At 45.9% G+C, this 14,730-nt stretch overlaps 1 protein-coding gene across 2 annotated transcripts in view; it reads right to left on the reverse strand.

Annotated features, from left to right (window-relative positions):
* The window catches only part of SMCHD1 (structural maintenance of chromosomes flexible hinge domain containing 1), a 3,133,956-nt gene that overhangs the window by 1,627,027 nt on the left and 1,492,199 nt on the right, over positions 1–14,730 (reverse strand). For both annotated transcript variants that reach the window (XM_069620859.1, XM_069620860.1), the window contains exon 24: positions 11,412–11,546. In XM_069620859.1, the coding sequence (XP_069476960.1) occupies positions 11,412–11,546 (135 nt within the window). The remainder of the gene's footprint in view (positions 1–11,411; positions 11,547–14,730) is intronic.

The following is a 14,730-nucleotide window of genomic DNA, read 5'->3' on the forward strand; positions in this document are numbered from 1 at the left end:
AGAGTTTGACACTGGGTCCCTCCGCATGCTCTGGTAGTCCCAGGATACGAATATTGTTGCGACGGGACCTTCCCTCTCCCTCGTCGACTCGGGCCTCCAGGGTTTTCAGTCAGTTCAACGTTTGCGCGAGTTGTTGGTGTACCCCGCTCAGGTCATCCTCCACTGCGGAAATTCTTTGTTCCGTTTCCCCGGTCTGGGATGAGAGTTTCTGGAGGTCGTGGCGGAGGAAGGAGACTTCGGTGGAGATGGTGTCCATCTTCTGCTCCACGAGGCGCGCGAGTTTTCGATGGCGGCCATCACGTCCTTTAATGAGAGTGGTTCCTCTGGTTTCTTTGGCGGAGAGGGGGTCGCCCTCGAATCCTCAGTGCTTAGTGCCGTGGTTGTGCTCGTAGCATATTGGTCCATGGTTTATTGGGTCGAGGTTTTCTTATTCCTTTCCTTGCCCATGGTATTGCTTTGAGTGGGTCGCTTGTTGCCTGTTTGGAGGGGCTGTTTTTTCTCCGCCTTATCTCGGGCCTCTTGTAGCTTGCTTTCAGTGTTATAGTCTCAGGAGCCTTGAGCAGCAGTGGTCTCGTTGAGGTTCTGTTCACCGATGAGTCGTTCGGGGTATCACCTGGTTTATCTTGCCTCCTTAGTACCTTGAAATACGTCGTTCGTATGCATTTCCGTATGAAAGAGGGCCACCTCTCCTACTCCGTTCTCCCCTCGCCTCGCCGGGGTGGTTCCATTCAGTATTTCACAAGGTTCTCGATTATCTACTCCCCAGGTGGCTGCAGTAGTGTGGTAGGCTGCCTCGCCAGGTTGCCAGGTGCCGTAGGATATCGGTGGTCGGGCGGGGAAAAAGGAGGGTCACAGGCCCTTCACGTCTGTTCCCGCCTTTCTGGTTTGGTCCTCTTGACCGACGATGCTTTCCGCGATGTCCCGGAACAGATCTCTCGGGTTCCGCCCGCCCAAGAGCCGAATGGCGCCCCGAGGCACCGCTGCCTGGGAGTGGCGTTGTTACACGGATCGATTCCACCATCGCGTGCCGGGGGCTGGGGAAGATCGCACAATCCGCTCGTCCTCGGTCACAGCAACAGGATATGGTCCACCGCTGTGCAAAGTCTGTGGTTTGAATAACGCCCAGTTGCTCCGAGGGTATCTAATACTGCATCTGCTCCGACAGTTGAGGTTCGCCGCTGCCCACGTTTGTCTTCGTACTACTTCATCGCGACTTGGAAGCGGCCATCTGGGTTGGGCCCGCGCGATACGTTCTTACAGTTTCCAATGCCGATATCTTGCGTTTTCCGGCGTGGATCCGGTCCTTTTCACGGCTAGATGCTGCTATCGTGTTCCGCTGCCAGGATTTATTGTTTTTTAGCGATTTCACCTTTTCGTAACACAGGATATTACAGGATTTTTCAGGCGGCCGCGGGAGCGCCGACGAGTCACGTCCTCATTGCTCGCTGGCCACGCCCCCCATGCCAAGGATCCTTTGTTCGGAAATTATAGGTACTGGTTCTGGGTTTACTTCTGCCTCTCCCATCCCTATTCGGGATAAGGCGTCTGCTTTACCATTCTTACAACCTGGTTGATAGGTTATCACGAAATCAAACTCGGCAAAGAACAATGCCCATCGGAGTTGACGTGACGATTGGGCCTTGGCTATTTTTAAATACTGTAAGTTCCGGTGATCACAGTAATGGTATGCCTGGCACCGAGAAGATAGTGTCGCCAAGCCTTGAAGGCGGATTTAATGGCTAATAACTCCTTGTCGGTAACCGCATAGTTTAACTCGGGTGCCGAGAACTTTCTGGACCAAAATGCTACTGGGTGAAGCTGCCCAGTTTCAGGGTCCTTTTGAGACAAGACAGCTCCCATGGCTAGACTGGATGCATCAGTTTCCACTATGTATGGAACTTTAGGGCATGGGTGCTTTAACACAGGTGCAGACGTGAATTTCGCTTTCAGCTCTTGGAAGGCCTTTTCAGCTTCTTCAGTCCATATAAAGCATTTATTTTTTCGCAAGAGTGCTGTGATGGGAGGTACGACATGTGAAAAATCTGGGATGAATCTGCGGTAGAAATTGGCAAAGCCGAGCATGCTTTGTACTCCTTTAACTGAACTTGGTGATGGCCACTTAAGGATTGCGTCCACCTTTCGTGAGTCCATTCGGACTCCCTTTGGGGTCAGGATAAACCCAAGGAATTCAACTTCTGTGGCATGAAAAACGCATTTTTCCAGTTTTGCATATAGTTTGTGCTGGCGCAATTTCTCAAGGACTGCTCGGACGTGCTTCACATGGTCAGATTCTGAAGAGGAGTATACTAGAATATCATCGATATACACGACAACACAAACGTCAATGAGTTCACGAAGGACATCGTTCCTGAAGTATTGGAAGGCTGCTGATGCATTGCACAACCCGAAAGGCATCACTTGGTACTCGAATAACCCATACTTGGTGCGGAAAGCAGTCTTCCATTCGTCGCCCTCTTTTACACGTACCAGATGGTATGCCCCCCAGAGATCTAATTTAGTGTATATACAAGCGTCCTTCACTTGGTCTAATAGTTCAGGGATCAGAGGCAATGGGTATCGGTTCTTAACAGTTATCTGGTTCAATGCGCGGTAGTCTATACACGTTCTGAGGTCACCTTCCTTTTTGGGCACGAAGAACAAAGCTGAAGATGCAGGGGACTTGGATGGGCGAATAAAGCCATTGGAAAGGTACTGGTCTAAATATTGTCGTAGATGAAGGTTCTCAGGTTCTGTAAGGGCATAGATCCTGCTACAAGGGGGTTGTGCACCGGGTACGAGATCAATTTGACAATCGTACCATCTGTGAGGTGGTAAGGTGTTTGCTTGTTCCTTTTGGAAGACATCCTGGAATTCTGGAGGTAGTTGCATGACTGTTGTGGTTACTGTGGCCAAGCCTACGTTCTGATGTTTCTGTGGGTAACAGGTTTGTGCACAATCCGGGAAGGTTATTCTCTTCTCTCGCCAATCAATACAAGGATTGTGTGTTTCCAACCAAGGTATCCCCAGTATTATTTGGAACTGTGGGGCTTTGATTAGATCAAACACAATAGTCTCTCGATGCCCATCCTGACCCAATAGTGTCATCTCTGCGGTGGAATGAGTTACAGGCCCAGAGGCAATTTCAGTTCCATCGACTGTGGTGATGACATCTGAAGTGGTTTTTCGGCAGAGAGGTAGATTCATCCTGGAAGCCAATTCATAGTTCACATAGTTTCCTATGGCCCCGCTATCAATGTATGCCCTTACTGTGTGCATACGCGATGGCTGCCCTGGATCTACGAGGACCATTGGTATGATGAAATGCGAGGTCTGAGTATCCTTCTTCAAGCTCGGCAAGCGGACCTCTGTGCTTGTCGGGCGTGGTCGTTTCCCGAGTCTGACTCCATATGGCTTTTATCTGCAGCTCCTACCACCTTCTTGGGTGGTTTTACAGGGCAATCCCGTAGAAAATGCCCAGAAGTTCCACAATATAGACACAATTGCATTTGTCGTCTCCTTTCCCTTTCCTTCTGGGTTAAGGGTCCTTTAACCCCTCCGATTTGCATGGGTTCTGAAGCATCTGCTTCTTTGGGGTTAGCGTGGGTTTTGACCAACACCCGATTCTCAAACTTGGCTCGATCAGCCTTTCTGCTCTGAAGTCTGTGATCTAACTGGACCACTAAGTCTATATATTCAGCGCAGTCTTAAGGTGGGTTCATGACTTGAGCCAAGACATCCTTGAGTTCTCCTCAAAGCCCTCGATGAAATACTGTGATTCGTTTTATCTCAGGCCATCCAGTTTCCACTATCAATGTATTAAAGGTCACGATGTAGGATAGAAGGTCCTGGTTACCCTGTCGTAGGGACAAAAGTTCGTTATCCAGGGCCTGTCCTTGGGAGTGCCGGGCAAATAGTCTTTCCATGCTAGTTTGAAAGCTCTGAAAATCCCGAAGAATTGGGTCATCCTGAGTGACTAGTGGAATTGACCAATCAGCTGCACTGCCGCTGAGATATGACAATACAAAGGCTACCTTGGCTTGGTCGTTTGGGAAGGCTCCAGGTCTGTATAAAAAGCGCAGGCGGCATTGGTTCATAAACACAGCAAACCTTTTGGGATCTCCGGCAAAGCATTCGGGTGGAGCTAATGGATTATTTCCTGGTAGGTTTATTTGCACAGGGTTACTCGATAACACAGGAGCTGGATTACCCCTGGAACCAGGTAGGGGTGCTTGTCCAGCCTGGCTTTGCAATAGTTGCCTAGCAAGGTCATCAGTTCGCTCCTTTGACAAAATCAGTTCTCTCTTAAGAGCATTAGTTTCTTGACGGGCGGAACGCACTTCAGGACTCAGTTCCCCTAGTAATTGGGCCAATTGGTCAGTCTCTGAGGTATCCATAACGCCCGGGTGGGAATTTGTGGGTAGGCTTCGCGTTCTGTTACGCTCCCCTGGCTCCCACAGAGGAGTCGATCTGAACTGGACAGCTGCGGTCTCCACCAATGTGACGCGTAGGGCCGAGATGACGGACTGGACTGGCCCACCTAGCTTCGTTTGCTTGGCCCGTAGGAATACTCTTCTGATGGTTTGAAAAGATGAGCTCTCCATCCTGCATTGAGCGCAGGGCCGCGTTGATAACCAGTTGCTTCACTGGCTCGAAGGAATTGGTGAGTTCCAGAACAATATTGACTCCGAAAAATATGCAGTTCGTAAGAGTTCACATGTCTGACTTTCACTCTTGTCCGATTCCTTGCAGTTTGCAGCTTGACCCCCAGCGAAGAGTTCCTCGTGGTAGCTGACGAAGTTCAGGTAAGGATTTGGCTTATCCTACACGGTTCAATAAAATAAGGCCAGAATGTAAGCTGCTTGTTCCCTTATTCAGGTGTGGCGAGAAAATATGAAGTTCGGGGAATTATGCCTCCGGCGGTAAAATTAGGTAAGTCTATGGCGGTGAGAAGAGTTCCCCTTATTTGTCCCGTTGTCTCACCTTGTCGTCCTTTTGTTCCCCTTAGGGGCAGGGGTACGGCGAGGATGCAACGGAGACTGCGCCGACCCGTGAAGAGGAATAGTACCCCTGGTGGTAATCAGGTAAGTCTATGGGGGTAGTTACTATTGCCTCTGTTTATTTCCTTGGCTCACCTTTGCTGTTCTTGTGTTCCCCGTAGGTGCCAGAATGCGGCGGGAACGTGTAGAAGGATGAGGTGGATCGTGAGGATGCTGCGAAGGCCGGTGAGTTCAGCGCGGCGCTGCAGCAGGCGTGGCGGCGCGCGTAAATGCTTCTTTCTTCCAGCTCGAAGGTGCGGTGGATCCGGAATTCAAGTAAGGATCGAAGGTTTGCTCTTATTCTAACCTTTTCTCCTTCTGTTCCTCCCTTTTTCTAGGAGCTGCAGACTCGAGGCGGGTGTGGCAGAAGACTGGATACAGGCTTGCAGACACGGTGAGCGTTACGCTGCTGGATGCAGAATAACGCAAAGCGTGTGCTGCTCTTCGGGCGTGGTTTAGATAGCCTCCAAAGTAGTCCCAGCTAAGTATTCTTCCCCAGCCCCACCCGAGTAAAAAATAGTCCCTAGGTGAAATAGTCCCTTCCAAGCCTCATTTGGCTTGGAGCTCTGCAGCATGGTTTGCACTAGGTAAGCTTGCAGCATGGTCTGCATCAGGTAAGTTCTACTCTTATGAGCCTGGCGCCTATGGCGCCAGGACTGACTCTCCATATGAGCCTGGCGCCATAGGCGCCAGGACCGCACCCAAACAGCTCCTAGCAGGGGTTTTTGGGCTTGCTCAAAACAACTTGATGCCTGCTTCCGGGGTTGCTGGGCCTGGTCTGGTTCCCTGGGGGTAGGCATCATGACACTCCTGCCCTGACTCTCAGGCTTCAAGGCTTCCATCGCCCGTTGGATGGTTCAAGCCATCTCAGAGGCGTAAATGGCCATCGGCAAACCTGTTCCTGCGGTTAGAACTAAGGCCATGGCCATCGCATTCCAGAGACATGCTTCTTAGGATGTCATTAGCAAGGGGCTACCTGGGCCACTATCAGCTTTCTATAGGCACTATACCGTGGATAGCAACTCCAGACGCAATGCAGAATTTGGTCAGGCGGTTCTGAGAAACCTTTTTGCTTCATCCTAGATATGAGGCAGTTTGTCACAGCTCCACCCTATGTTCTTGTTCGGTGGAATCACCCACAAAGATGGAAGAAAGGGGATGGGACGTATGAGTAATTGGAGTTACTCACCATACAGACTAGAGCACTCATAGTCCTTAGTCCCCTTTCCTCCATACATCCCACCCACCTTTACCCGCAAGTATGCCAAGGGCAGAAAGATATTAAGAGTAGCCAGGTATCTAAGCGTCTGATGTGTTCACTGAGGTGAGGCACCGGAGGGCAGGGCCTCGGCGGGGCATTCCCACCCCCAAGATGCTCCCCTGTGCGCTATACTAAATTTAAAAGGGAAGCTCAATTTTTTTCTGCTGAATGTTTCGGTACCGTCCCCATGTTTGGGGACGCCCACAAGGATGGAGGAAAGGGGACTAAGGACTATGAGTACTCTAGTCATTACAGTGAGGAACTCCAATTAATTCAACATTTTTTAACACTTGGAAAGCAGGGAACCTGGAGTGTACAACTATTTAACCCTACATCAGGAACAATTTGAAAGACAATGTCCAAGTTTCACCTTTTAAGAAACCGGAACCATTGGATTTGTTCAAAGACTTAAAACTTGTTATAAGGAACCTGAAGAGAGGATTACAAACCGTACTTGCGAGCAAACCAAGTAGCTTTGGCCAGAAGCAGCCCGATTGGAAAGGTTACGGCTCTAGATCATTTTTATGTAAAATTTCTCTAAAGCTGCTAGGGGCAGATAGAGGTGCGGTTTCGGATTGAGGACAATTTTTGATTTGGACAATTGATGAGTACCCTTAGTTTTGTAATTTAGGCAGGGAAAATCCTTCATAGCAATAGGCACAGGTAGGCATTTTCTCTTTTTCCAATAAACACCCTTGAAATGCTAATCTCCAGTCCGACTCCTCCTTTTGGCCTGCCACAGTGCCAAAAGCAGAGACCGAATGGCAGGACCTTGACTTGGTAGCAGCAAAAAACCATTACAAATCTCAGGTACTTCCTGTGGTTGAGATCAGCACATGGGAGTATGCACCCTGAAGATCCAGTGAAACCAATCAATCCTGCAGATCAAGGGCTTGGAGAATCTGAGCCAGAGTCACCATACTGAACAATTTGCAGATTCAACTGCCCTCGGGTCAAAGGTCAGATGCAAGTCTAGGTCCTTCTTCAGCAACGGAAAATAAAAGGAATACCAGCCCCTGCCTCGTTCCAAGTTCGGTGCCTGTTCTATAGTGTACTTTGCCAGAAGCTGGCAAACCTTCGCCAGAAGTAGAAAGTCCAAAGGCAAAGGAGGTCCTGGAAGGAGGATGGTCTGGTCGATGAGATAAGGGGGGACAATATACCTGGTGTAAGACCTGCAAGCCCCTAGCGTTTGATGTAATTCTACACCATTCCATAACAATCAAGGCAATCCCCCCAACCACCTGCCACCCTCTACCCCCATGGAATTGATGGCAGAATTCTCGTTCACAGAGGCTTCGCACCTGGGACAGAAGAGGACACTGCTGAGGCAGACATACCATCTCTGGGAGCTATCCGGCCCCTTACCCTGGGGGTATAGCATAGTTACTGCTTGCAGTAGGGTGCCTACCGGGGAGAGCATAGAAGAGGAACAGTCAAAAACCTCAACCTGTTAGCGGGAGCTAAAGGTTGCTATACCATCAGGCCCAAAGACTTGGCCAGGACTTTGGAGAACTGAAACCTCTGGAGTCTCTTGTCAGTATGCACATCAAATGGCAAATCCAGAAACTTTGTCTGAACAGGAAAGGGGACAAAGGACTATGAGTACTCTAGTCATTACGGTGAGTAACTCCAATTAATTCTGTGCTAACGCTAAGGTTCTCACCCAGGAGTGCCTTCGAATAACAGTACCTGCACCCATCGCATCTGATACACAGTCTACTGTGTCGAGGCCAGAGTGAAGCATCTGCACGCTCTCCCATTTCCAGCTGACAGGAGATCCCTAATTAGAGGCCAACAGACACTTTGGTCAGGGCACAGGAAGCATTTGCCACCCTTAGGAGCAAGAGAGCTAAAAGTAAAAACCTCTCTCCCTAAGCATCCATCCTTTTGCGCTCTCTGCCATGAGGCAAACATGTAAATGAGAAAGCTTTTTAAGTTGGCCGTCGCAGCCTGAACCACTAAGTTCTCAGGAGCCGCATGAGTGGACAGAAAAGCTGGGTAAGAAGGTGCCAGACTATGCTTCTTTGCTAGGTCTTGGTTAACTGCGTGTGCATAGACAGGCTTCTCCCAAATCTCCAACTCTGGGACCCATCCTGCCAGTTTGGAAGGAATTAAAGTCTCTAGTTGTGGGTCACTCATCCTGAATATCTGGATCAAACTGAACCTTTGGTCTGAATAGGTCAAATAAGCCCAAATTCACCATTACCTTGGAATGAAGCATGCAGCTGAGAATGTATCGGCAACATGTACAACTACAGGGAGGTGTCCAACCTGCTGGCCTCCTGTAGGTTGAAGGTCAGCTCAAACAGCTTCTCCCCTTCACCGTAAAACAACTCTGGGAAACCCTAACTTCTCTTCGGCATAAAGGTTCTAGCCCAAAAGGGATAGGATCACCTTCTTAAAGAGGTCTCCCATCTTTAACATAAATGACAACATATGAAGCAGAGCATACTCTACAAGCATTTCGGCACTCTGGAGGATGGAGCTGCCAGCCACTTAACGCACGAGGACGGAGTGGTCCGGCGAAGTGATGGTTCCTCACCCAAAGTAACCAGGTCCGAGGCGGGAGGCTTGTCGCTCCATTCCCACGACGGATCCCTGCCAGCACACCCAAGCGCGGTGGGCCTTGAAAGAGCCACCCAGCCTGAGGACGAAGCTATATGTGCGGGGACTTTAGAAAAGATTTCTAGCCTTTTCAGCAGAAATAGCTCCCATCCCTCTGAGTTGGAGGATTGAGAGAGAAACTATACCTGCAGAGCTGTGTCCTTCAATGAGTCACTAGAGCAGTAACTCCTCCTTCGACGGAGAAGAGTGGTGCAGAGGAGAACTTTTGAGTGAGCAGGAATTCTTACAGTGCTGCTTCTTCTATCGTGCTGGGGATCTTCTGTTCTGATCTCGGGGACAGCAATCGAGTCCTACCACCATCTATTTCCTGGTGGAAAAAGGTGAAGAGCTTCACGGTGTGCTCCCGGAGATCCTTTGGGTGCATACCTTGGCAGAACCTGCAGTCCTGGGAGCCATACCCTTGCCCCAAACAATATAAACATATCCTGTGAAAGTCAAAGACAGATGTGTCTTCAGGGGTCTGTGCTGTGATTGAAGCCCAAGGCATTTGAAGGATTCGACACGATGCAAAACCTTCAAAAGACTAAGCAGTGTTCCGGACGCGAGCAGAAAAAAGGATCCAAGGTCATGGGGTGCAGCGCCTTAATATTTATTGGCATCCAATAAAATCTCCATTACACAAGCCGTGAGACACTGCATAAAACTAAGAAGCTTCAAGTGCATATAACAATCTAAAATGATGTATGGAAGAAATGTTTAAGCCATTTTGGTGAAACATTGAAAATTGGTTTCTAAAGGAGACCGTCTAACGTGTGTGGAGTGTTGATAATACTCACACTGGTGGACAAAGAGAATGACATTAACGTGTTAAATCACTTAAATTAATGAAAAATGTATATGCAAATAGACGTGAAATGCCCTGAAGTAGCTTACTACAGAGCATACATAACTTAAGATCACAGAGTGAAATACAAGTTGGCATACTGCGAGATAGAAAAACCAGAAAATTGGAGACATGATACTGGTAAATAGTGAGAAAAAAAAACGTGAAATTGGACACGTAGTATTGCTTTATAAGAAAGTTTGTTATGCTGTTGCTACACAAAAATGTTTAATTAAAATTCTGCAATTTATACTTTTGGTTGTTATGGAACATTACAAACCACATATAGGCTAGGTGTAACCAAGAAAAACAAAGATATTCCTTGGAGCAAAGGGTCCGGGGAACTAAAATTGTTTCCTTGGATACAGAGTCTTTGAGAACAAAAGACCTTTAAGATGTCTATCAACCATGATTTATGAAAAGGGAAATTACCAATATGCTGGTAATTTACCGGAATTATTAAAATATGTTCCAACCAACAACATTTTGAAATAAATTCTAAAAATGATGAAAGCGCTTGAACTGGTTGCCGGGCTTTTGATGTTACTTTTCAAAGAAATAATTAATATTTATTGGCCCCTAGATTATACCCGGCCCAGGAGGCCTAGGAATGTTGAGTAGAGTCAATGCATAGCCGCTCCGCGCCCACTTGTAGCATAACATTTTCAGAACAGCAGCAGCGCTGGAAATAGAATCTGAGATGAGAAATCAGTGGGAGGAAGGAATCCATTAGAATCCTCATTTTGTAAAATCTACATCAGACACAACGTCGTCTCCAACATCCAGTATGTGTCGTGATTTGGCTCTGTCGCTGGCTCCTTTCCCTCAAGCAGCAGTAGAACAATCACACAAAAGTCCCAACTGACACACAAACCAGAAATTGGCTAAGTCAACATGATAAAGATGTTCTAACCTAAACCACAGATCGGATTTATTTCCCTAGCTTTAATGTATGATTAACCAATCTGAAGATGGCACTCTTCATTTAAAGATTCACAAGACAACACTCACAGGTAGTACTTTACCAAAAAAAGTTTTTAAAGGGAGTAAAATGTTTCACTACTTTTACAACTGTATCCTCAAAGCAAATTTGAAGGAACTTGTTCTAGATTGAGGAAGACGTGTCAGTTGGGGATTTCATTAAACCTGCTGAAATCCGCTCTGCAGTCCTCCATGGTCTTGTACAGAGAATGACACTTCGGCATCAAGGATGCCGTTCATGTAGTGATAAATCAGTATGGAGCTGCATGGTGCCCCTGCTGACTATGTACAATTATTTCCCAACTATTCTGTGCTTGAACAGATTTAAAAATAGGAGGGCTCTTTGGGTGGAAGGTGGCCATTACAATGTTTATTTCACCAAGATTTCTAAACCAGATCTCATCTGCATGACAGAGAAATGCACTACAGAATGGTTGATAGGGAGAATCTTCCCTATATACCAAATGTGTGTGTAACAGAAGCTAGAATGTAAACTAGTGACACATTAGCAACAATATAGGAAAACACTAATAATGATTCACGTTAATAAAGCTCATCAAGAGAAACTTAAACATCAGAAGTACATAGTTCAATACAAAATTAAAGTGTTGAATAAATAAAAGATACTTAATGGTATTGCATAACCGTTAGAACATCTTAATAAAGAAAGACAGTGGGTACTTACAGGTACTTCAATCTTTGCCTTAAGCAGCTGATCTTTCTTGATATTTTTCACCTGAACCACAGGACCTGTCAAGATTCCTGTCCCACTATTACTGCAATCAAGGGAGTACATTGGAAGATTTTGGGCACCTGAAAACTAAAAATATGAATGATGCATTAGTAAAGAACACAATGACTACTAAATATATATTTTAAAGGACATGAGTAGAGAGTGACAAACGTTTGATTAGTGTAAAGAGTATAAAGAATAGGAAAGATGGATTGAGGGGACAGGTTGAAGAAATGAGGGGAGAAAAGGAATACATTTCCCTAAAATGTCAAAGCAGTTAATAACTATTAACCAATTAAATGGTACTCAATTTATAGACCACAGAAGGATAAAGGCTGAGTTGTACTTGCCGATCTTCAAATTGTAGACCTGCAATATGATTACTGACCTACACAGTAGGCATTTCAATCATTGAGTTACCTGCCACTTGCATAGATGATAGGGGAGTGATGGGCGAGGAAGAAATGAAAAATGAAGAAAGAAAGCAGATAGGAAGGAAACACTAGGCATGTAAGCAAGGGAGAACTCCAATGGGTGGTATAAGAAAAATGCTGAGGGGAAAAATGTTGTGTAGTGAGAAATACATAAGGACAGAAACATGTAAAGATAAGACCAGAAGGGAATGCTGCCTAAGTAAATAAAACTGTTGAGTGGTAGAATTGAAGGGCCCTCAAAGGCTATATGCTTTGTTGTCGTCCTGTAGACATTCTACCTCAAGAAGCTACTGTGCTCAAGCAATGGCCTTGCACAGCGTGAGCAAAAGGTTATGAAGGAATGGGCCAAGAAGTTGTGCCTTCCACTTCCCACAACCAAACAGAAAAGGGTCTGTGGTTCAATTTTCAAGGGAAAATTGGATTACCCAACAGAGAATAATCTTTAGGAACTATTGGACCCCCCCATCAGAAGTACCAAGGTGGGCTGCTAAAGCCAGACCTGCACTGGCATTAGGATAGGGAAGTGGGATCCTTGACGCAGGTCTTTTGGGGGTGTACTAGATTATCTCCCTACTGGAGAAATGTTCTGTAACAGATTAATCATGTTCTAAAGAGTGACAAAGAGTGAAAAGGTGTTTATTCTGCAACACCTGAATAGAGTAATTGACCTAATCTTTATCACTAAAGGCTCTGGTAATTGGAGAGTCATGATATTCGCAAAAATGAAAATCCTGAAACTTTGGACAGATGCCAACAGAGCTTGACTCAATGCACCAGCAGAAAACATTCAAGAACGTTCTGTTTCAATGGGAGAATGATTTGCATGGGTAGAGTGACATTTGGGACATTTTCTGAGAACTCACACATAATCGGAACAGAATATTAACTGGGTCCCTCCTTGTGACACTCCAACCCCTGTGAGGGCACCCCCTACCCCAAACATTTTTCTCTTCTCTCTTTCTACCTTTCTCTAGCGTGTGTGTTTTTTGTTTGTATAAATATAAAAATGGATAGGTGATTCAATGTATGCCTTATCAAGTGGTTTTGTAGAATGCACTTGGTCGATGTACATTGAGTTGGGCTAGATTTTATTCATTATAATGTGTTCTGTAACATACCCCTTTAAAATAATGTTTCCACCAAAGAAGACCACTATAAAAAAAAAGTTTGGAGAGCAACACTTAAAAAAACAGCACAAACTCAGTCAGAAAGAAAAAAGCACCACTATACTTTATTTGTCCATATGCTTCCTACTAACACGTATGGGGAAAGTCACAATGTGATGTCCCCTGTAAATGTGTACTCATAACGTTGCTTGAATAACCTTCTATAGCCATTCTGACCCTAGTCGGTATGCATTTCCATTCCTTTTGCAATCTTTTTTTTGAAGATTTAAAATGTAGATACGAAATAGCAATGAAACCAACAGCAAACTAGTAACCTTCCTGATATCATCCATAAACCTGAGATGTTTTGTCTTGTGGGGTACATTGACCCACTCAGCAGAATTCCCATCCATGATCAAGCTGCACTTCAGCAGTTAACAGCAAAATGGCTGCGCTGGCTCCATGGAGCACCATTGCCCTGCATCAAAACTGCGTTTTGCAGCTTCAAAATGATGGCTGCACCATCTTGCCAAACAACCATTGGGCAAGTTGGAACAGAAAGCACACTGAGAAAGGACGCCAGTATGTGTTCTTGTGTGCACCAAAAGAAGTGAATTCAAAAGCAGCGCTGCTCTGCTGCTTGCAAAAAGTTCCCATTGAAAAGGGACTATTTTACATTGAAAAGGATGCTGCCCTGACGCCATTTTCATCTATTCAACATCACATTGCTTTTATCAATGAGGACCTGCCATGCCCATCAATATCCAGATTGTGCTCTAGCAGGAGAGAGCATTATCCCTGTACGACAGGCTGTGTCAGGCCAGAATTGGGAAATTAACAAAAGCTTTACTTTCAGCCACAGGGGAAAACGCTCGTCTTTTCGGTTACAAAATGTCAAAAATCAATGCTTTAAAGAAACCCTAGCTTTATGGGCATATGTCAATTTCAGTGAACCCGTGTCTTGAACAAACTGCTGTATAAAAGAAACTGTCTGTGGCTGCAGAACAATGTGGGAATTCAGCTGGAAGAGAAAAACCGAATTTGAGATGGACATCCCAGCAGCATTCACCATGTGTCAAAATGGGCTTTTGCAAACCAAAAGAAAATGCCTGTTTTAAAAGTACAATGTTGAATAAAAACTTGTCCTTGCCTAGTAATGCAAAGAGGGTTTTGCTGGGAAACATATATGGGATGTTGTAGTCAACAGGCTTGCTTCTGATTCAAAACAAAATAAAAGAAATAATGGCAGTGGCTACACTGGGGAAATCAGCCCAAACAGGTTTTCTGCCAGGGCTCAAGGGACATTTGGCTGACAACAGGAGTGGCCTATCCCCCGAAAGAAGGAGCTACAATAGATTCTAAGACACATGCGTGCTAATTGCTACCTTTGAAAACTTTGAATGGACCAAAAGCTCTAAACATCCCATGCCCATCAGACTTTTGTCTGGGCAGAGACCGCTTACTATAGAGATTCTGGGACACATGCGTGTGAAATAGGAAATTACACGTCCTCGCAACTTTTGCTGGGAGCTTCAAAGCCAACTCAAGAGCAGCCTTGTTAGCTAAGCCCTTATTTGGGAGACAAAGCTAACCATTTGTCTCAAAATACAATTTTATTAATAAACTTTTAAGACTTATCTCTGCAACAGTACTTTGCAGGAATGTAACAACTTAACAATTTAAATGTAATTTTTGTGGCTTCTAAACAAGATGTGGAAGCCTTCACTGCCA

Source organism: Ambystoma mexicanum, chromosome 5q, assembly GCF_040938575.1.
Source record: "Ambystoma mexicanum isolate Mex_15411 chromosome 5q, UKY_AmexF1_1, whole genome shotgun sequence".
NCBI lineage: Eukaryota > Metazoa > Chordata > Amphibia > Caudata > Ambystomatidae > Ambystoma > Ambystoma mexicanum.